The sequence below is a fragment of the Coregonus clupeaformis genome, chromosome 15 (assembly GCF_020615455.1).
Source record: "Coregonus clupeaformis isolate EN_2021a chromosome 15, ASM2061545v1, whole genome shotgun sequence".
NCBI classification, from domain to species: Eukaryota; Metazoa; Chordata; class Actinopteri; order Salmoniformes; family Salmonidae; genus Coregonus; species Coregonus clupeaformis.
In genome coordinates, this window is record NC_059206.1 from 39,631,126 (window position 1) to 39,651,528 (window position 20,403).

A 20,403-nucleotide genomic window follows, 5' to 3' on the forward strand; every position below is an offset into this window, starting at 1 on the left:
ATGTTTCAGGTGAGACAGGGATAACGTTGCCATACTGGGGGTATGTTTCAGGTGAGACAGGGGTAACGTTGCCATACTGGGGGTATGTTTCAGGTGAGACAGGGGTAACGTTGCCATACTGGGGGTATGTTTCAGGTGAGACAGGGGTAACGTTGCCATACTGGGGGTATGTTTCAGGTGAGACAGGGGTAACGTTGCCATACTGGGGTATGTTTCAGGTGAGACAGGGGTAACGTTGCCATACTGGGGGTATGTTTCAGGTGAGACAGGGGTAACGTTGCCATACTGGGGGTATGTTTCAGGTGAGACGGGTAACGTTGCCATACTGGGGGTATGTTTCAGGTGAGACGGGGGTAACGTTGCCATACTGGGGGTATGTTTCTGATGAGACAGGGGTAACGTTGCCATACTGGGGTTATGTTTCAGGGGAGACAGGGGTAACGTTGCAATACTGGGGGTATGTTTCAGGTATGATTGAAGCCTGTTTGATTTATTGACTGGTCAACTTATTTTTTTAGTGAGTGTACTGTATGTCCTGTCATAGTCCAATTGTTACGTTTGTCGCCTTTAGTTCTTTACTAATAAAAGCCTTCATCTTGGGCATTTCACTGGATCCATTTGTGTGCCTCCACTGAAACCTCCCCGCCAAGTGCACCTCTGTCACAGATCAATGTTTTTATTGACAATATCTTGATCATCTTGGGATATTTTCTGTTCCCAGAAGATGGCAGTGCAAGCATATTGAAAGGTTTGATTATTGGTTTATCATGGGGCATTTTGGGGTAGTAGTAGCCCTATGTGCAAGCCAATAATGTACTATTGGGTTTTGGTATCTCCTGTATTCTTTTTAGCTTGTCTTTTTAAATATACAAATTCATAAACAACATTATGCTGCCATTGTTGGTTCACTAATACATGTATACCCTGCCTACTGTGCACTTTTCATGACAATATTTAGTTAATCAAATGTAATGTCCATAGAAAGCTACTAGAAATAGGCTAGAAAGAAGGGAGGCATGGTTTTATAGGGAGGCAACATCTGATGGAACAGTTAAATAATGCCTCCCCATAAAACCATGTCTCCCCTCTTTCCAGCAAAACATTTTAGGGGTGAAATAGGGGTCCCTGCGTGAAAAGGGTTGGGATCTCCTGCATTAGATTTATGTTAACAAATCTTTCTTTATCTAAACTGATCTAATTGCTGTGGTCAAGGAAATCATATTGATAGTTAAACTGCTTTGAGTGTAAAATAAGTTGAGATGCTTGTATAATGTAATAACACCATCAGCTAACATTTAGAAAAGATTTATGTGTTGCACATTTCAATTTGTGAACACAAGAATCGGCTATGATTGATTGATTGGATAATATTCCACAAATCTTGAAAAAAAAGAAAGTTTGCCCTGCCTACTATTATGATTATGGTCAGTGCTTTTTCCGGGATCCTTGGCATAGCACCATACCCTAAACCCTAACCTTAAGCATTTAAAATGTCTACTTTTTTATTTATTTTATTTTTATTTCACCTTTATTTAACCAGGTAAGCCAGTTGAGAACAAGTTCTCATTTACAACTGCGACCTGGACAAGATAAAGCATAGTAGTGCGATAAAAACAACAACACAGAGTTACATATGGGGTAAAAAACATAAAGTCAAAACTTCAATGGAAGTCAGAACTAGGAAACTCGTACATTTCCGACTTGCTGCTTGTTGTAATTATACACGTGCGGCGTTCAATCAGATAGCAAGTCTGAAATATCCGAGTTTCCTAGTTCCGATTAGCACGTGAACCCGGCATTACTGAGGGGATTCTTTTAATCTAGCCCGGGCGTGAACCAGGTACCCCGTTCAAATCCCATGGCGAAATTGACTCAAAACAAAAGTGACGTAATTAAGCAAGTGGAGTAGCCTAATGAGTAGGATTCTGTGTTTTCACATGCAAGTGATTGCTTTTGATAAAAACGCTTTATCTGCCTTCCTAATGAAAACTAGTTTGAAAATTCAAACATATATTTGATGGAAAATAGATGTTTCAGGACGATGCATTAGGCTAATGTTCGATTTGACGGCGCTCCTCCTTCACCGCTTTTGTCCGTTCACGTCACGGGCCATTGAACTGTGCCAAGAAGGATCGGGAACTATTTCAAACTTGGAAGATACATACACTGCGTCTCAGCATAATCGAATCAGCCCATTCTAACAAAGTTGCCATTCTATTTAGCGCATGCGCTCACTAACTGAGTCACGCGAAAACCGCATTACGCATAAATTCAACCCTCCACCTACGAGAAAAACAATGCCAAGTTTCTCGTGGAGTGAGGAGATGGGGAGTGTGGTGCACTGAAATATGATTGATGCAGAATGGAAGTATTTGAATGAGCCTAGCTGTAGCGTTATTTAGGCAAATAGACTAGTCAGTGTCAGATTATGAAGGGCTCGCTAAGGGATTACTTTGCGTGCGAGTCAGCGGAGGCTGATTCAAGAGGGATGGGCTGTGATGTGTTCAAGATGGCGGCGCCCTGTGGAGTGTAGCGACTAACAGGTAAACAGGTCCATTTATTGATGTATTGAAATATAAAATTGTGAATTTCAACCGTAAACATTTCGTTAATGTAAAGCGTGTGCATTGTGCATTTCTGATGCTCTTTCATGACTGTCAAATTTATATTTTTATCCTCGTAGTCGGTAATGACTTGTTATTTTTTTGGGATGACAGCTACCGTTAGTTAGCTATACAGCGTTTATTATATTTATATGGACGCTGACAATAATGGTTTGAGTCATCGCTACTTTCATGACCATGCATCTGTTGAAATAGTTTTCAGCTTGCCAAGAATAATTCCTGTAAAATAATCGGAAAAAACAACCCGAACCCTGCCCATTGTTCCCCTGAGTTGTTTACGACAGTCAGTGGTCATTCCAGATAGCTAGCCTGCTTGCTGGCGACACAGCCAGTTAGCATTTGACTGTCATAATGAGCTTAGTTACATTGTTAGTTACAGGTGAATGGTGCAACTTGCCATTTTGTATTCAGCTGGAACTTCTGGCAATGTTGCATCTGCTTTCTGCATCACATTTTGAGTAAATATTGAGGCGTAACGTTAGGCGTCATAGCTACTACGCTAGCTATGTAGTTAGCTACATCTCACTACTTTAGATCTCACAGCAAGATGGCTAGGCTAAAACTAACCCATTCATAGACGCTAGATAACTACCTTTAGCGCCTATTGACGATAGTATCTTCTGGCCGGAGTTTTGTTAAGAGCCCGACGCTCGTTCTGAACGTTAAAACGCATTGAATGCGGTACGGTTTTGGAAACATAAGGAAAAAAAATAAATACTTTTTTTCCCCGAAACTGTGCTAATTGGCTATCTGCGTCTCCGAACACCTGTGCGTAAACGAGGATGGATGCCACAAACGTGTCACTGAAAAATACTGTGGCGGCAACTGTGTTAAAACGGTGTACAGCACAGTAGGCTGCTGAGGGGAGGATTGCTCATAATAATGGCTGGAATGGAGTTAATGGAATGGTATCAACCAAATGGAAACCATGTTAATGTATTTGATATCATTCCATTTTTCCAGCCATTACTATGAGTCCGTCCTCCCCAATTAAGGTGTCACCAACCTCCTCTGGCTGTACACTAAGTGTATATTTTGTATTTGTGAAATTATTTTTGTGATATGAAAGTAGAGGGCTTTATGTTTCTAGAACAGTACCGCAATTGACAATATATTCACGTTTAGATGGAGTATTTGGCTGTTTTGGCTGCCAAAGCCAATTCACCTCTAAACATAACATGTAGCTAAGGTCCTTGGACAATAAGGAGTAACGTTAGGCTCCTTTAGTCCATTATTAGGCTAAAGCAACTGCAATCCTAATGTTACTAAGCATCTTCTATTGTATAACTAGCTAGTAGTGTTGTCACCATGCCAGCATTTTGACTTCGATAGGTTTCGCATCACGATACTTGATACCGTCACAATACTCAATACCAAAACGATACCACAGCAAAAAAAGAAGTCATATTAGCCGAAGTCACAGAATGGCACATGATCCAGACAAACTCAGCTACCTCTCTTTTGAGTTAAATATCATTATATTATAAAAATGTTTACGTCAACATTTTTCAGAGACCGCCATGTATGCATTAATGAATCAATGAAACAACCAATTTGACTTTGTTTTTACCAATCTAACTACATAACACCATAATGGTAATCATTAATTTGAATGGTAAATCTCTGTTGATAAACTGGGTAAATCAATATGTAGCCTAGGCCTATTGTCAGTACAGGTGAATGAATATTTAATAGTAGTGTGTGCATGCATTGAGGTATTGAGCTTGTTTTGGCTGATTTCATGGGGCAGCAGATGACAATCTGTTTCCATTTGGGACTTTTATTGTACTGATCGCAAACATTTGCATAGAAGTAGCTTATTTGATAAAAGTGTCTTCTTTTCATCTCTTTTAACCAGTAATGACGTCATTCACTAGGCAAGAGGGGGGTGGCCCATCTGAGCCCTATTCTCCTCTCTCTCTCTCTCTCTCTCTCTCTCTCTCTCTCTCTCTCTCTCTCTCTCTCTCTCTCTCTCTCTCTCTCTCTCTCTCTCTCTCACACAGAGAGTCTTGTACAGCTAACCTTGTGGGGACACACAAACAGTCCCATTCAAAATCCTATTTACCCTAACCTGTACTCTAACCCTAAAACTAACCCTAGCCCCTAAACCTAATTCTAACACTAAACCCCCTAAAAATAGCATTTGACCTTGTGAGGACCAACAAAATGTCCCCAGTAGGTCAAATTTTAATTTGTTTACTATTCTTGTGGGACTTCTGGTCCCCACAATAATAGTTAAACACGTCCACACACACACAGGGATAATCTGATTGCATACTCATCGTGTCCTCTCGCCTCCTTCTCAAAACCCATTGGAGGAGAAGGTCAGAGGGGAGGGACCTGAGTAGAATGCAATTGAGATTCTCTCACACAGTTCGGTAAGGCAATATATAATCTTTGGAAGAGACGCGAGAGAGGGACTGCAAATTAATACGGTTTTGGTGGCGTCAGCTTTAAAATCAGCAAATTTTGCATTGTGGTATCACAAACAAAGTACTAGGATAGTGAATTGATTTTAGCTTCAGCTGTAAGCTAGCAAGGAAATGTAGCCTACAAAGCTGGAAGCTACCGGTATCTTCTTGCATTGTAAAGTGACAAATTCTAGTACCAAACTGTTTTTTGTGTTCTAGTATTGAACAAGTACCGACATTTTGGTATACCATGCAACACTACTAGCTAGATGACAATACTATTGCTAATTCATTCATTGCAGTCAACTGTAAATAAAAATGCTTAGCTAGCTACCATAACGTAATCATTATTTATTTTCTTTATATGTGTATTTGGGATCTACAGTGCCTTCAGAAAGTATTCATACCCCTTGCCTTATTCCACATTTTGTTGTTACAGCCTCAATTCAAAATTGAGATATATATTTTACCCATCTGCACACAAAATACCCCATAATGACAAAGTGAAAACTTGTTTGTAGAAATTATTGCACATTTATTGAAAGGAATACAGAAATATCTATTTTCCATAAGTATTAACACACCTGAGTCAATACTTTGTAGAAGCACCTTTGACAGCGATTACAGCTGTGAGTCTTTCCACACCTGGATTGTGCAACATTTGTCCATGTATTATTTTCAAAATACTTCAAGCTCTGTCAAATTGGTGGTTGATCATTGCTAGACAACCATTTTCAGGTCTTGCCATAGAATTTCAAGTAGATTTAGGTCAACTGTAACTCGGCCACTCAGGAACATTAACTGTCTTTTTGGTAAGCAACTCCAGTGTAGATTTGGCCTTGTGTTTTAGGTTATTGTTCTGCTGAAAGGTGAATTCATCTCCCACTGTCTGGTGGAAAGCAGACTACCAGTTTTTTTTTTTTTTTTTGCTTGTGCTTAGCTCCATTACGTTTATTTTTAATCCTGAAAAACTCCCCAGTCCTTAATGATTACAAGCATACCCATAACATGATTCGGCCACCACTATGCTTGAAAATACGGAAAGTGGTACTCAGTAATGTGTTGTATTGGATTTGCCCCAAACATAACACTTTGTATTCAGGACAAAAAGTGAATTGCTTTGCCACGTTTTTTGCAGTATTACTTTATTGCCTTGTTGCAAACAGGATGCATGTTTTGGAATATTTGTATTCTGTATAGGCTTCCTTCTTTTCACTCTGTCAATTAGGTTAGTATTGTGGAGTAACTACAATGTTGTTATTCATCCTCAGTTTTCTCCTATCACAGCCATTATTAAACTGTAACTGTTTTAAAGTCACCATTGGCCTCATGGTGAAATTCTTGAGTGGTTTCCTTCCTCTCCGGCAACTGAGTTAGGAAGGACGCCTGTATCTTTGTAGTGACTAGGTGTAGTTATACACCATCCAAAGTGTAATTAGGGATATACCTCAAAGGGATATTCAATGCCTGTATTTTTTTATTTTTCTTACCCATCTACCAATCGGTGCCCTTTTTTGCGAGGCATTGGAAAACCTCCCTGGTCTTTGTGGTTGAATCTGTGTTTGAAATTCACTGCCCGACAGAGGGACCTTACAGATAATTGTATGTGTGGGGTACAGAGATGAGGTAGTCATTAAAAAAATAATGTTAAACACTATTATTGCACAGAGTGTGTCCATGCAACTTATTGTGACTTGTTAAGCAAATGTTTACTCCTGAACTTATTTAGGCTTGCCATAACAAAGGGATTGAATACTTATTGACTCAAAACATTTCAGCTTTTCATTTTTAATTAAAAAACATAATTCCACTTTGACATTATGGGGTATTGTGTGTAGGCCAGTGACAACATAATCTCAGTTTAAACCATTTTAAATTCAGGCTGTATCACAACAAAATGTGGAAAAAGTCAAGGGGTGTGAATACTTTCGGAAGGCACGGTAGCTAGCTACTACTCTAAATTAAGTTGATACAAATTTTAGTAGGCTAGATAGGGTCTACCTTTGCGCAAGTAGTCTATTGCACTAGCTAACTCATCATCCTCCTTCTGAGCATCAAGTCCATTGTCTCAGATTGTGGAGAGCACAGAGCACAACTAGGAAATGATGACAGAATTATTATAAAATCCTAGTCCAGTTGAGTCCATAGAACTAGCCTAATGGCTGCTTCAAATGAATTTAGCTAACTATAATGCTTCAAATGGATTTTGTTTCTGAAGTTATTTATGAGTGAGGGTGGCGCTTAAAGGGTAGGAAGCATGAGTTTTTACCCCACCAATTTAAAGACAGTGTGGTCAAAGACTTAGTAACTTAGTTGTGGTCACGATCTGGTTACTTATAAGTACAAACATAGTTATGTTTTGGGGTTATTACATATTTATGAAAGTATTTACGGATATCTTCTAAACTACCCACAATGTACTATTTGTCAACCTCAAATGGAGGATCTACTCTACTCAAAGCTGGGCTCTTTTAATGTTGACTACTATACTGACTCGGTTTTACAAATCTTTCAGTGAGAGTATTTGACCTTTTTGTATTGTTTGTTGGTTTGTCAATGGCACTGTCAGCCAGGAAAATATGCTAAGAATGATTATCACCACAAGGTACTTTTAGTCAAACATACAGGCTTGGATTAGCTTTTTAAGGTCAGGGCCCTCAACAAGGCTCAAAAAATCATTTAAAACCCGAGCCACCCCCTGTACCTGGACTTTGAACTACTCCCCTCTGGGTGCAGGTATAGGGCACCCCCTGACAGGAAAAACAGACAATAATTTGTGCCAGGTGTGATATCCCTCCTAAACAGCTCTGGTTAATGTTCCTATCCACCCAGTAAGGCCAGCAGGCTGGTCTTCTTTCATCGGTGTATATACTGTATGTAACGATTTTGTATTGTCAATTTATTGTGTATTCTATTTAAACACCACTTTAAATGTGTACATGATACTGCAACAAAATTACCCCACGGTGACAATAAAGTCAGTAAAGTACTCTGTGCTACCGAGTTCAGACGCTTGCTCGGTAGCTAGCTAAAGTTAGCCACGCTAGCATGTAATTGCATTCCAGACCAAGTGTTGATGGTGAGTTACAATCCACCAATCAAGAGGAAGTGTGATGTAAACAAGGAGCAGATGGGGCACGTGCGGCCCTGCAGCATACTCTTCACGAACCTTGTGGTTGTGTTATCTAGTGGGAACCCGTTAGAACGGCAGTCTATGATGGCTTCTTGCTGTGGGCTCAAAACGAAGGAGAAAATCATACCTGCTTGCTTTAATTGTGTAGTACCTAGTCTGTTCTCCTTTTTGTTTTCTCAACTTTTTGTCATGTTCTCTGTGAAGTAGGCTACGGGAGTTTGTAACTATATCCACCTTGGCTTAGTGCTAGCGTGGACATCTGGAATGTATCTATTTTGGATTTCCCTGACTCCCTCAGCCCTGTAGCTAACTCAACCTGCACTCTTTTAAAAGTTTTACCATCGGATAGGCCCCAGCCATCAATCTGTAAGTCTCTGCTCTCTCTTTTCTTTTAATCTGCGGTTATGTTTTGGTTGTGTTCTAGCTGGTCTCCAGTAGTTGGGCTCTAGCTTGCTGACCATAACCGTGGTGGTTGGCTAGGCTTCCTAGATTAATAGCTAGTTGGCTAAATAGTTAACGTTAGCTGGCTGGCCAGCTTGCTGGCTAAGATAACTGCATATACCTAACATTCTTTGATAACTGGTTAGATGGCGTTATGCATTTCCAAAGCGTTGGTTTACTTTAATGTAGCTGTAAGCTAGGGGTTGATAGCAACTGTCTGACTCATGCACTGCTAACATAACGTTAGCAGGCTGGGAGGGCTAACGTTAGCAGGCTAGTAGGGCTAATGTTAGCAGGCTAGTTGGCTAGCAACCTTGCAAGTTGATTTGTAACAATAAATTCATAAAATATTTGCTTGTAAGTTGGCAGAAAATTTAATTGAAACCAGTAGTCATGAGTGCAAACAATTTGGTTTAATTAAGTTATATATTTGAAGTTATTTCTGTTGGAGTTTATAGGGAATAGGCTTCTGACATTTTCCAACATGACTTTGGCATTCTTCGGAATTCAGATCAGTTGTAGTAACTTGAAAAGTGAGGTGTAACTTTGCATTGGGACTTTTGATGCGTATAATAAATCAAATCCATATTTTACATGTGGTTACATTTGTGCTACCTACCCTTTTTAACGGCTTGTACACATCCAAATGTAATTTCCAGTGTTTACATGAAAGTGCATGGGGCTGCATAAAGGCTAATGGTGTCCTCCTGAGTGTTCCAGAGCTGCCAGGAGCTGCTGCTGCTTGAGGTCACTCTGAGTGTTGTTCCTGTTTGTGCCACTGACTGTGGCCCTGGCCCTGCAAGACGTCAAAACATTGAAAACACTCAAATTCAACTCAACACACCCAGCCCAATACTAAGACAAAGGAGCTAATTGATACCTTGGAGACTAGTGGGGGAGAGCCTCAGAACAGTGATGTCTATAGACTAACAGTTGTGCCTGCCTGTCAACCTTTCTTCTCAGCAGATGCACACACTGAAACACAGTAAAGAATCAAACAGGAGAGGAGCCTAGTTACAGGATGGAGGGTAAGAAATAGGCTTAATGTAATCATGTCATTGGAGTGGGAATACAAGATTATAATAATTCTTGCTGTTTTGTCCAACATATAGAGACCAGGGGTGTGGCCCGATTTGAGAATAAAGCTTCAATGAACGTAGTATGCTCTATTGCACTAACATGCTCTTAGATTTTTAGTTGTTTTCAGCTCCTGTTGGTTGTGTTGTGGCTTACCTTCATTAGACTGTGTAGGCTAGGCTAGATGTTGATGGAAGAGTGGTGGTAAGACCTCTATGGCTGATTCATTACTCCTGAGAAAGCATTAGCAGGGCTGTTGGACGTCCTGGTGATAATGACCTGTCTATTACGATTATTTATGTCCTCTTTTCCTTTGAAAGGTTGAGTCACTGAGAGGAAGAGGTTCTGTGAAAACACTCACAGAATGTTATGACAAACCACTCTGGTAGATGGTGGACGCAGATATCATACAGAGATTATTAAGATTGTGTTTTTGTCTGCTCCAGTGGGCCAAATGTGGTCAGAGCAAATTTCTTCGGATTTGTCACTGTTTCACTGCTTTAGAACTATTGTGGTAGATTTCACATGGCTATATCAAAACTACCATTGGTACCTACCGGCTTCCTTATTTATACCCTTGGCACGTAGGAACTGCATTGTAACAAGCCTAATGATGCCAATATGTATGAAGCTAGTCTAAATGCCATTTAGAACATTGCTCATGTTTTGTCTGTACACTGTGACTTTTTAGATTAGGCTATGTGAGGGTCATAATCATGTGGTATTAGGCTACAATTGATGCTTTTCTAGAATCCCAGTGGAGTGACGCTGTTGTTTGTAATAGCCTACATACACTACATGGCCAAGAGGATGTGGAAACCCCTTCAAATGAGTGGATTCGGCTATTTCAGCCACACCTGTTGCTGACAGGTGTAAAAATCGAGTACACAGCCATGCAATCTCCATAGACATACATTGGCAGTAGAATGGCCTTAATGAAGAGCTCAGTGACTTTCAACGTGGCACCGTCATAGGATGCCACCTTTCTAACAAGTCAGTTTGTCAAATTTCTGCCACGCTAGAGCTGCCCCAGTCAACAGTAAGTGCTGTTATTGTGAAGTGGAAACATCTAGGAGCAACAGCGGCTCAGCCTCGAAGTGGTAGGCCACACAAGCTCACAGAACGGGACCGCTGAAGCGTGTAGCACGTTATAAATCGTCTGTTCTCGGTTGCAACACTCACTACCGAGTTCTAAACTGCCTCTGGAAGCAACGTCAGCACAAGAACTGTTCATTGGAAGCTTCATAAAATGGGATTCCATGGCTGAGCAGCCGCACACAAGCCTAAGATCACCATGTTTAATGCCAAGTGTCGGCTGGAGTGGTGGTAAGCTCGCCGCCATTGGACACTGGATCAGTAGAAATGCGTTCTCTGGAGTGATAAATCACACTTCACCATTTAGCACCCAACCAGTGCCCGACCTCACTAATGCTCTTTTAGGCTCAATGGAAGCAAGTCCCCGCAGCAATGTCCCAACATCTAATGAAAGCCTTCCCAGAGGAGTGGAGGCTGTTATAGCAGCAAAGGGGGGACCAACTCCATATTAATGCCCATGATTTTGGAATGAGATGTTTGACGAGCAGGTGTCCACATACTTTTGGCTATGTAGTGTATCAATGAAGTTCTCTAACTTGTGCTGAGTAAGGTTTGACCCTGTACTGTCCTTTTGCTTGCCCTGTCCTGTAGTGGTGCCTGGAGACTGTATTGGCCGGAGGCCCAGGGAGCCCTCCAGCCAGGGCAGCAGGACGCTGTGAGAGAGACGACTGGGACACCCCCTGCTCTCCTCAGGCCTTGACAGAGACAGTCTGCCACCACCACCCCCTCCACCGCTGTCACCATGGCCAGAGAGCAGCCCAACGTAGGGGACCTCCTCCCTCTCCTGGAGTCATCTGACATCCGCCAACTGGAGGAGATCAAAGGCCTTATCAATGAGCACCTCAGCACTGGTGAGAACTCTGCTTTTTAATAGGGTGTTTTTGGACTCAGTCACTCAGTCTTTTGGACTTGGTCAGTCGTCCTTTAACCTGTACTCTGATGATTGTAATAGAGGGCTCTGGCAAATTCTATTATGCAGCCATATTGTGGGCCATAATGTGGATGTTGGAACTACGTTCATTCTCCCCTCCTCTCTGTGCAGAGCGAGGGTCCATGCTGCTGAATGGACTGGTGGACTACTTCCTGGAGACTAACTCGGCCCAGGCCATGCATATCCTCTCGTCAGTCAGAGAGCCACATGATAAGGTGAGAGCTGCCTTACCCCACCATCACCTTTATCTGAAGAGAGTAATGTACCCCCATTTTTCATCCATTGTTAATTAAATAACTTTAACTCTCTTAATTTATCAAAACAAATCATAAAACATGTATTAAGTAACAATGAATAGTATGAGTGTCTTAAAGCCCAATGTTGTTTCTAATTTGCCCACCACAGCACCTGTTGGACAAGATGAACGAGTGTATGACCAAGCAGGCCTGCCGGCTGTCCACCCTCACTCTGCTTGGCCACGTGGTTCGCAAGCAGCCGTCCTGGATCCACAAGATCGCCCGCTACCCGCTGCTGCTCTCGCTGCTCAAATGCCTCAAGGTATTCAAAATAAAAACACTGAAAATATGTTTTATTGTAGGTAGGAGGGAAAGATGGGCCAATAGCCACAGAGGTCTCCTTTAATATATGTTTTTGGTTCTAGGAATACATGGAAGCACAGGCTTATTATATCAAGTGTCCTGGACCTCTTTAATTTGTATCCTCAGGTTAACTGTTTCTCTTTCCTTGGTGTACAGACGGATTCAGACGTTGTGGTCCTCATAACTGGAGTCCTGGTGTTGATCACTCTGCTACCTATGATCCCCCAGGCTGGCAAACAACACCTGTATGAGTTCTTTGACATCTTTGGCCGCCTGGCTTCCTGGAACCTGAAGAACCCAGGTAATCATTGAGAAAAAAGACTGGCTACCACAGCATGAGTTTAAATGTATTTGGCTAAGGTGTATGTAAACTTCCGACTTCAACTGTAGCTTAATACTGCCAGGCTGCCAGGGGCAGTATTAAGCTACAGTTGAAGTCGGAAGTTTACATACACCTTAGCCAAATACATTTAAACTCAATAGTGAAGACATCAAAACTATGAAATAACACTGAGAACCAAGGAAAATATTGTTTTTCCTAATCATATTTTTTGTGATTCAATAACTGTTTAGGGTTAAAAAAAGCATCCTACAATTTCCACATTTTAATTTTTATTTTTATTTTTTATTTTACAGCATGTCCACTGTAGTGGACAACAGGATCATTTGAGTACGAAAAGAGACACATTTGGTAGATACAAATTTTTACAGAGTTCTTACAGATTACAGAGTTTTTATGAACTAAGAATACATACATTTTGGGCTGTAGATTGATTATTATCCAAGAATACAGACATTTTGATTATACAATACACATTAATCATTCTTGAATCCTTTTCCTTACATTTCGCAAGGATAGCTTTACTATTAAAGCTGAACACTTTGTTATGTCCATATCCTTTGATTGGTCCCCTTGAATCCTTTCAGTGTTATTTGAACAATGAACATATAACTAATGTGTAACAGATTTATTTTGGATTTTTTCCTTCTGTCAAACTGAATCCAATCTAGCTTTTTCCTTCACTCTTCATTTTGTTCTTAGTATTTTCTTTGTTAGTGGTGAAAGTCCTGGAAGCAATTTCTCTTTTTGGTAATGCAGAGGAACATCTTGCATTTGGTACATCTCATGTACGTCTTGCTCTTGCAGCCCTTATTTCTGCATCTTTCTGCATGCTTGGTATCCATCATCTCAGGCATGTGCATGGCTCCTAGTCTGCGCACAGATGGCTCTGGTTGTGGGATCCTCATTTTAGATGGTGGCTCATACTCATCCTCACTCTCTTCACAGCTGTTTTCCAGTTCCGAACTCTCCAACAGCTCCTCAGCTAGGAGTAGTTTGAAGTCCAGGTACTGATGTGTGTTCTTGGATGGTCTGTGCAGAGCTTTGCTGTCAGACTGGTATTGTATCCAGGAGTTGGTGATGGCAACATCAAAGAAGTGACTGATCACGTGCGATGTCCACTTCTTGGTCCTGCTTGACATACGATAGAAGCTAAGCATGCGATCACAAAGATCTACGCCACCCATGTTATCATTATACTGCTTAATTACTGCTGGTCTTTTAACCTGGACCAGGTGCTTTTCTTTCTGGGACCATCTGGTACAGATGTCTTCTGGGTCTTTCCCATGTACAGTGGATGCCATGAGCACTGGTTTGTTGTCGAACCATTTTGTGATGGCCAGCTCAGGACTCTTTCTGGCCACTGACACTGATGTTCCTCTCCCCTCTTTTTTTCAACTGTTTGTCTACTGGCAGCTGGCACAGCTTTGGGACACGGTTCTTCATTATAGTTCCAGTTGCAGGAAGGCCCTTTGCCAGCAATGCATCCAATAGATCTATGGTTGTGAAGTACCTGTCAAAGAATATGTGGCTTCCTGTTGGAACAGATTCAACCATGCGTAGAACTGCTGCAGCTCCAACTCCTAACCTTTGGACTGTAAAGGTATTCTTCCCTTGGTAGACTTCAAAATCAAGCATCAGACCATTTGGGGATGCAAGGACAAAGACCTTTAGGCCAGTAGGGTTTGGCTTGCCGGGAACATATTGCCTGACTGGACAACGGCCTGTGAATGGGATGATTTGCTCATCAATGCAGACCCTTTCTGGCTTTGCAAGGCTGAGACAGCCTTGGCGCACACGATCGAGTATTGGCCTGACTTTCCAAAGAATATCTGCCTTCTTTGTTTCCTCTGTTACAGCCAGGTCATTGACAATCTTGAGGGAATTTCTTATCCTGAAGAATCTATCCCTAGTCATTTTGCTACTTATGACTGGCACTTTAGTTTTGTTGGCCTAAAACATTTTAATTATGGGATAGCCAAGGCAGGCCATGTGGACTGAAATGCCCAAGAATATTTTTATTTCTTGTGGCGTGGTGTTCATGCACACTCCTTTGATTTGCAGCTCTCTTTGATTTGTGTATGTTGCCAAATCTTCAAAGACCTTGTTGTCAATGTACTGTGAAAAGTATTCAATTGGACTCCAGTCTGCACGTGTTGTAGGGTCATCTTGACACACAGGAAGCCCAGGTAACACAGGTGCAAATCTGATATGAAGGAAAAAAGAATAATAAATGATAAGTAATAACAGTTTAAATACTCAATGCAGCTGAATTTAAAATTGTGGAACTGCATCAAACATACATGTTACTCCTGGCCCACAGAGGGCGACGAGTTTCCTGTTCATCCCTGTCTGTATCTGTGTCTGTGTCTGCATCTGTCCCTTCAACTGAGCCTTCTGCATTGTCTTCCTCTTCTTCATCACCGTTTTGTATCACTGGTTGAAACGTATCCTCATCTCTCTCATCATCTGACAACTCCAAATCTGAATCTCCCTCGACTATTCGGTAAAGAATTCTTTCTGCTTCAGTTCTGTTTCCTACGACAATGTGGAGTCATTATTTACATGAAGATAATCCTGATGTCCACTATAATTGACATTCATAAAATGGCAAATCTTTCAAAAGATACATAATTTAGTTGCTATCAGAACTAAATATATGATTCCTAACACCTTCATGAACAAGAAAATATATGATTATCATAGTAACAAAACCATAGACAAACAATATTTGACTTACCTCTCATCTTTCCATAAAATGTGCTTGTTCCTATGCCGTCCATTTTGAAAGGAAAGATAGAGGCGGTTCCCGGCCTCCCAGCCAATCAAATGACATATCACTGAAAAGCCCAGGATGTCCTCTGTACAGTACATCAGGAATTAAGAGACTTGCACAAAAGATTCCAAGAAGAGGGATGAAACTCAAATGTCCACTACAGTGGACATAAGTCAATGGGCTGTAACCAAAAACGTGTTAAACAAATCCAAATATATTTTAGATTCTTCAAAGTAGCCACCCTTTGCCTTGATGACAGCTTTGCACACTCTTGGCATTCTCTCAACCAGCTTTGCCAACAGTCTTGAAGGAGTTCCCACATATGCTGAGCACTTGTTGGCTGCTATTTCTTCACTCTGCGGTCCAACTTATCCCAAACCATCTCAATTGGGTTGAGTTCGGGTGATTGTGGAGGCCAAGTCATCTGATGCAGCACTCCATCACTCTCCTTCTTGGTCAAATAGCCCTTACACAGCATGGAGGTGTGTTGGGTCATTGTCCTGTTGAAAAATAAATGATAGTCCCACTAAGCGCAAACCAGATGGGATGGCGTATCGCTGCAGAATGCTGTGGTAGCCATGCTGGTTAAGTGTGCCTTGAATTCTAAATAAATCACAGACAGTGTCACCAGCAAAGCACCCCCACACAATCACACCTCCTCCTCCATGCTTCATGGTGGGAACCACACATGCGGAGATCATCAGCGTCTCACAAAGACACAGCGTTTGGAACCAAACATCTCAAATTTGGACTCATCAGACCAAAGGACAGATTTCCACGGTCTAATGTCCATTGCTCGTGTTTCTTGGCCCAAGCAAGTCTCTTCTTCTTATTGGTGTCCTTTAGTAGTGTTTTCTTTGCAGCAATTCGACCATGAAGGCCTGATTTCACTCAGTCTCCCCTGAACAGTTGATGTTGAGATGTGTCTGTTACTTGAACTCTGTGAAGCATTTATTTGGGCTGCATTTTCTGAGGCTGGTAACTCTAATGAAATTATCCTCTGCAGCAGAGGTAACTCTGGGTCTTGCTTTCCTGTGGCGGTCCTCATGAGAGCCAGTTTCATCATAGCGCTTGATGTTTTTTGCGACTGCACTTGAAGAAACCTTCAAAGTTCTTGAAATGTTCCGTATTGACGGACCTTCATGTCTTCAAGTAATGATGGACTGTCGTTTCTCTTTGCTTATTTGAGCTGTTCTTGCAATAATATGGACTTGGTATTTTACCAAATAGGGCTATCTTCTGTATACCAACCCTACCTTGTCACAACGCAACTGATTTGCTCAAACGCATTAAGAAGGAAAGAAATTCCACAAATTAACTTTTAACAAGGCACACCTGTTAATTGAAATGCATTCAAGGTGACTACCTCATGAAGCTGGTTGAGAGAATGCCAAGAGTGTGCAAAGCTGTCATGAAGGCAAAGGGTGGCTATTTGAGGAATCTCAAATATAAAATATATTTTGATTTGTTTAACACTTTTCTGGTTACTACATGATTCCGTATGTGTTATTTCATAGTTTTGATGTCTTCACTGTTATTCTACAATGTAGAAAATAGTAAAAATAAAGAAAAACCCTGAAATTAGTAGTTATGTCCAGACTTTTGACTGGTACTGTACATGTTTTTGAGAGTCACCTTTACTCAGAGTGGTCATATTAGTCTGCCCAAACTGTTCGGAAGGTACAGACAGAAGTTGGCGGATCGACTGTACCGACTTCAGACGAGTCCCAAGACGTGAGAGTCTCATATTTCCATAAAGGGGTATAATAGTTTGTAGGGCAAACTTCAACATAGAAATGCTACCAAAAATAATTTACAGAAACGTGTTACAAATGACGGAGTCATCCATGATTCACCAAATTATATTTTGAAAGACGAAGCAAAGTACTTTAAGCATATGTTCTCTTTTCAGTCTCCTCCATTTCCACTAACTGAAGTTAACTGTAAGGAATGTTTTCCTAATAATAGTGTAAAATGAACAGCTGTACAGAAAGACTTGTGTGAGGGCCAAATTGCAGAGGAGGAACTTCTTGGCTGGATGGCACACCAGTTGAGGTATATTAAACCTTTTTTGATCTACTCAAAGATCCACTATTAGCATGTTTTAACCACTCCTATAAAAATGGTAAACTATCAGGTACTCAGCAAGAAGGTTTGATTTCACTATTACTGAAACAGGACCCAGGTGGTAAATATAAAGATCCAGTCTATCAAAGAAACTGGAGGCCCCTTACACTTCAGTGTTGTGATGCAAAATTCCTAGCAAAATGCATAGCACATAGAATTTAAAAGGTGCTGTTGGATGTTATTCATCCTGATCAGACAGGTTTTTTACATGGAAGATACATTGGAGATAATATAAGACAGGTACTTGAAACAATAGATCAATATGAAAAATCTAGGAAACCAGGTCTGGTATTCATAGCTGATTTTGAAAAGGGTTTTGATAAGGTACCACTATAATTTATATATAAATGCCTGGACTATTTTAATTTTGGAGAATCTCTTATACAATGGGTTAAAGTTTTGTATAGTATCACCAGTCGTAAAATAATAAATAATGGCTACTTCTCAGAAAGTATTAAACTGACAAGAGGATTCAAACAAGGTTTCCACTGTCGGCATATCTATTTATTATGGCCATCGAAATGTTAGCTATTAAAATCTGGGGCTAGAAATACAGGGCTTAAAAACAAAGGTATCCTTGTATGCTGACGACTCAAATTTCCTCTTAAATCTGCAATCTGGATCCCTGCACAGCCTCATAGAGGATCTAGATAAATGTTCTAACCTCTCTGGAGTATAACCGAACTATGATAAGTGTACCATATTACGTATAGGATCGCAAAAAAATACAACTTTTACATTACTGATTTGTTTAACACTTTTCTGGTTACTACATGATTCCATATGTGTTATTTCATAGTTTTGATGTCTTTCACTGTTATTCTACAATGTAGAAAATAGTAAAAATAAAGAAAAACCCTGAAATTAGTAGTTGTGTCCAGACTTTTGACTGGTACTGTACATGTTTGTGAGAGTCACCTTTACTCAGAGGGGTCAAATTAGTCTGCCCAAACTGTTCGGAAGGTACAGACAGAAGTTGGCGGATCGACTGTACCGACTTCAGACGAGTCCCAGGACGTGAGAGTCTCATATTTCCATAAAGGGGTATAATAGTTTGTAGGGCAAACCGTTCGGAGGCTACAGACGATTTTGTGAGAAGACCGATTTTCGGGATGTCTCATGGTCTGACAAACACTGTTCTAGCTCTGTCACCTTTCCCCGCAGATGCGGAAGTGTTACATTGGCGGATGCTTAAACCGAGGGCTTTTTATAGGGATTTTTGTACTATACTAATTAGATTTCCGCGGGGGTGCGGACATTGACCTAAGGGGAATATTTGAAATGGTAGAGAGCTAGGCGTGGTTTTAGATGGACTATTTTTGTTCATATTGCTGCCCCTGACCTGACATGTTCTCTCCTTCTGTTCCTCTTGCCTACCCCAGGCCACGTCTCCGAGGTGTACCTCATCCACCTGCACGCCAGCGTCTACTCGCTCTTCCACCGCCTCTACGGCATGTACCCCTGCAACTTTGTGTCCTACCTGCGCTCCCACTACAGCATGAAGGAGAACGTGGACACCTTTGAGGAAGTGGTGAAGGTGAGAGACCATCGCTGTTTCATGTGATCAATCTTCAATTTATTCTGTTGAGTTGTCTTCAGGAAGACATTCTACCCATAGAAATATAATAAGAATATGTGTATCTAAATGGTTCCATAATTTAATTTTTTGTTCTTTCCCATTTTTTTTGCAGCCAATGCTAGAACACGTCCGTATACACCCGGAACTAGTTACTGGAACTAAGGACCATGAGCTTGATCCCACCAGGTCAGTCAATCACAGATCTCAAGCTTCACTCTCTTGTTTATACACCATTTTCTGTCAACCAAGTCAAGAGCTTATCTGCTGTATGAACAAATGAGAAATTATTATTACATCGTTTTCTCAGTGGGATTGACCATTCTGTTCCCCTGCAGGTGGAAGAGGTTTGAGATCCATGACATCGTCATAGAATGTGCAAAAGTGTCTCTGGACCCCAAGGAAGCATCATGTGAGGAGGGCTATGCCACCATGCCCGAAAACCTCTACCCCCAGATGCAGCTTTGCCCAAAAGACTCAGCCTCTAGCCCCTTCACAGACTTCCACAGCAGCTTCGGTGAGAGCACCCCCCCCCCACACACACACACACACCTCTCACCTCCCATTGGTGGACAGGAATAACATAACAGTTTGATTGGTGTTCTCACTGAGTATTGTTCATGTTCAAAATTTGTTTACATTTTTTTCACTCAGTCGTTTGAATTCTAACTATCAATCATCTGAAAGAATTTGTTTCTAACGTTGTTTGGCTGCCAGAAGCCTTGGTTGGTTTGTGATGAGGTCATAATGGTGTTGTTGATAAGTGGAGAATGAATGGAGATTTATTTAACACATCGATATGAGTGAGTCAGACTGTTCCTCCTTCTCCTCTTCTCCCCACAGGAAGCTCCTCTTTGACCCCCTTCTCTACCCCCCGCCAGCCCCTGCCACCACCCCTGTCCCTGCCCCCTCTGTCAGGGACCCAGTCCTCCTATCGAAGCCCCCAGACCTCCAGACGTCAGGTAACACCCCAACACAGACGCACAGCATTTCTGTTGCACAACATTTCGGTGCACTGACCCATAGTAAATGTGTCCAGATTAGTTCCTAGATAGAAAGTGTTTGTTGGAGGCCAGTGTCAGCCGGAGTTGGCAGCCGCTGATATCTGCTGCTGCTTCTTCTCTATGCATTTCTTGTTGTTTTGCAGAGGGTGTTTACACTTGATATATTGGCTGTGTCAGATGTTCTTAGTCAATCGCTTGTCCCTGAACCCACTGGCCCCCCCTTTCTCCCCTGCGGGCCTATGAATTGCCCCCTTGTTTTTGGAGAGGAG

General features: G+C 41.4%; 1 protein-coding gene across 1 annotated transcript in view; it reads left to right on the forward strand.

Annotated features, from left to right (window-relative positions):
- The first annotated feature begins 2,242 nt into the window (after positions 1-2,242).
- Positions 2,243-20,403, forward strand: part of LOC121582456 (hamartin-like) — a 29,605-nt gene continuing 11,444 nt past the window's right edge. The window contains exons 1-9 of the mRNA XM_041898250.2: positions 2,243-2,543; positions 11,373-11,632; positions 11,824-11,927; positions 12,118-12,270; positions 12,468-12,612; positions 18,937-19,091; positions 19,246-19,319; positions 19,469-19,647; positions 19,974-20,092. Of these exons, the coding sequence (XP_041754184.1) occupies positions 11,524-11,632; positions 11,824-11,927; positions 12,118-12,270; positions 12,468-12,612; positions 18,937-19,091; positions 19,246-19,319; positions 19,469-19,647; positions 19,974-20,092 (1,038 nt within the window). The 5' untranslated portion in view covers positions 2,243-2,543; positions 11,373-11,523. The remainder of the gene's footprint in view (positions 2,544-11,372; positions 11,633-11,823; positions 11,928-12,117; positions 12,271-12,467; positions 12,613-18,936; positions 19,092-19,245; positions 19,320-19,468; positions 19,648-19,973; positions 20,093-20,403) is intronic.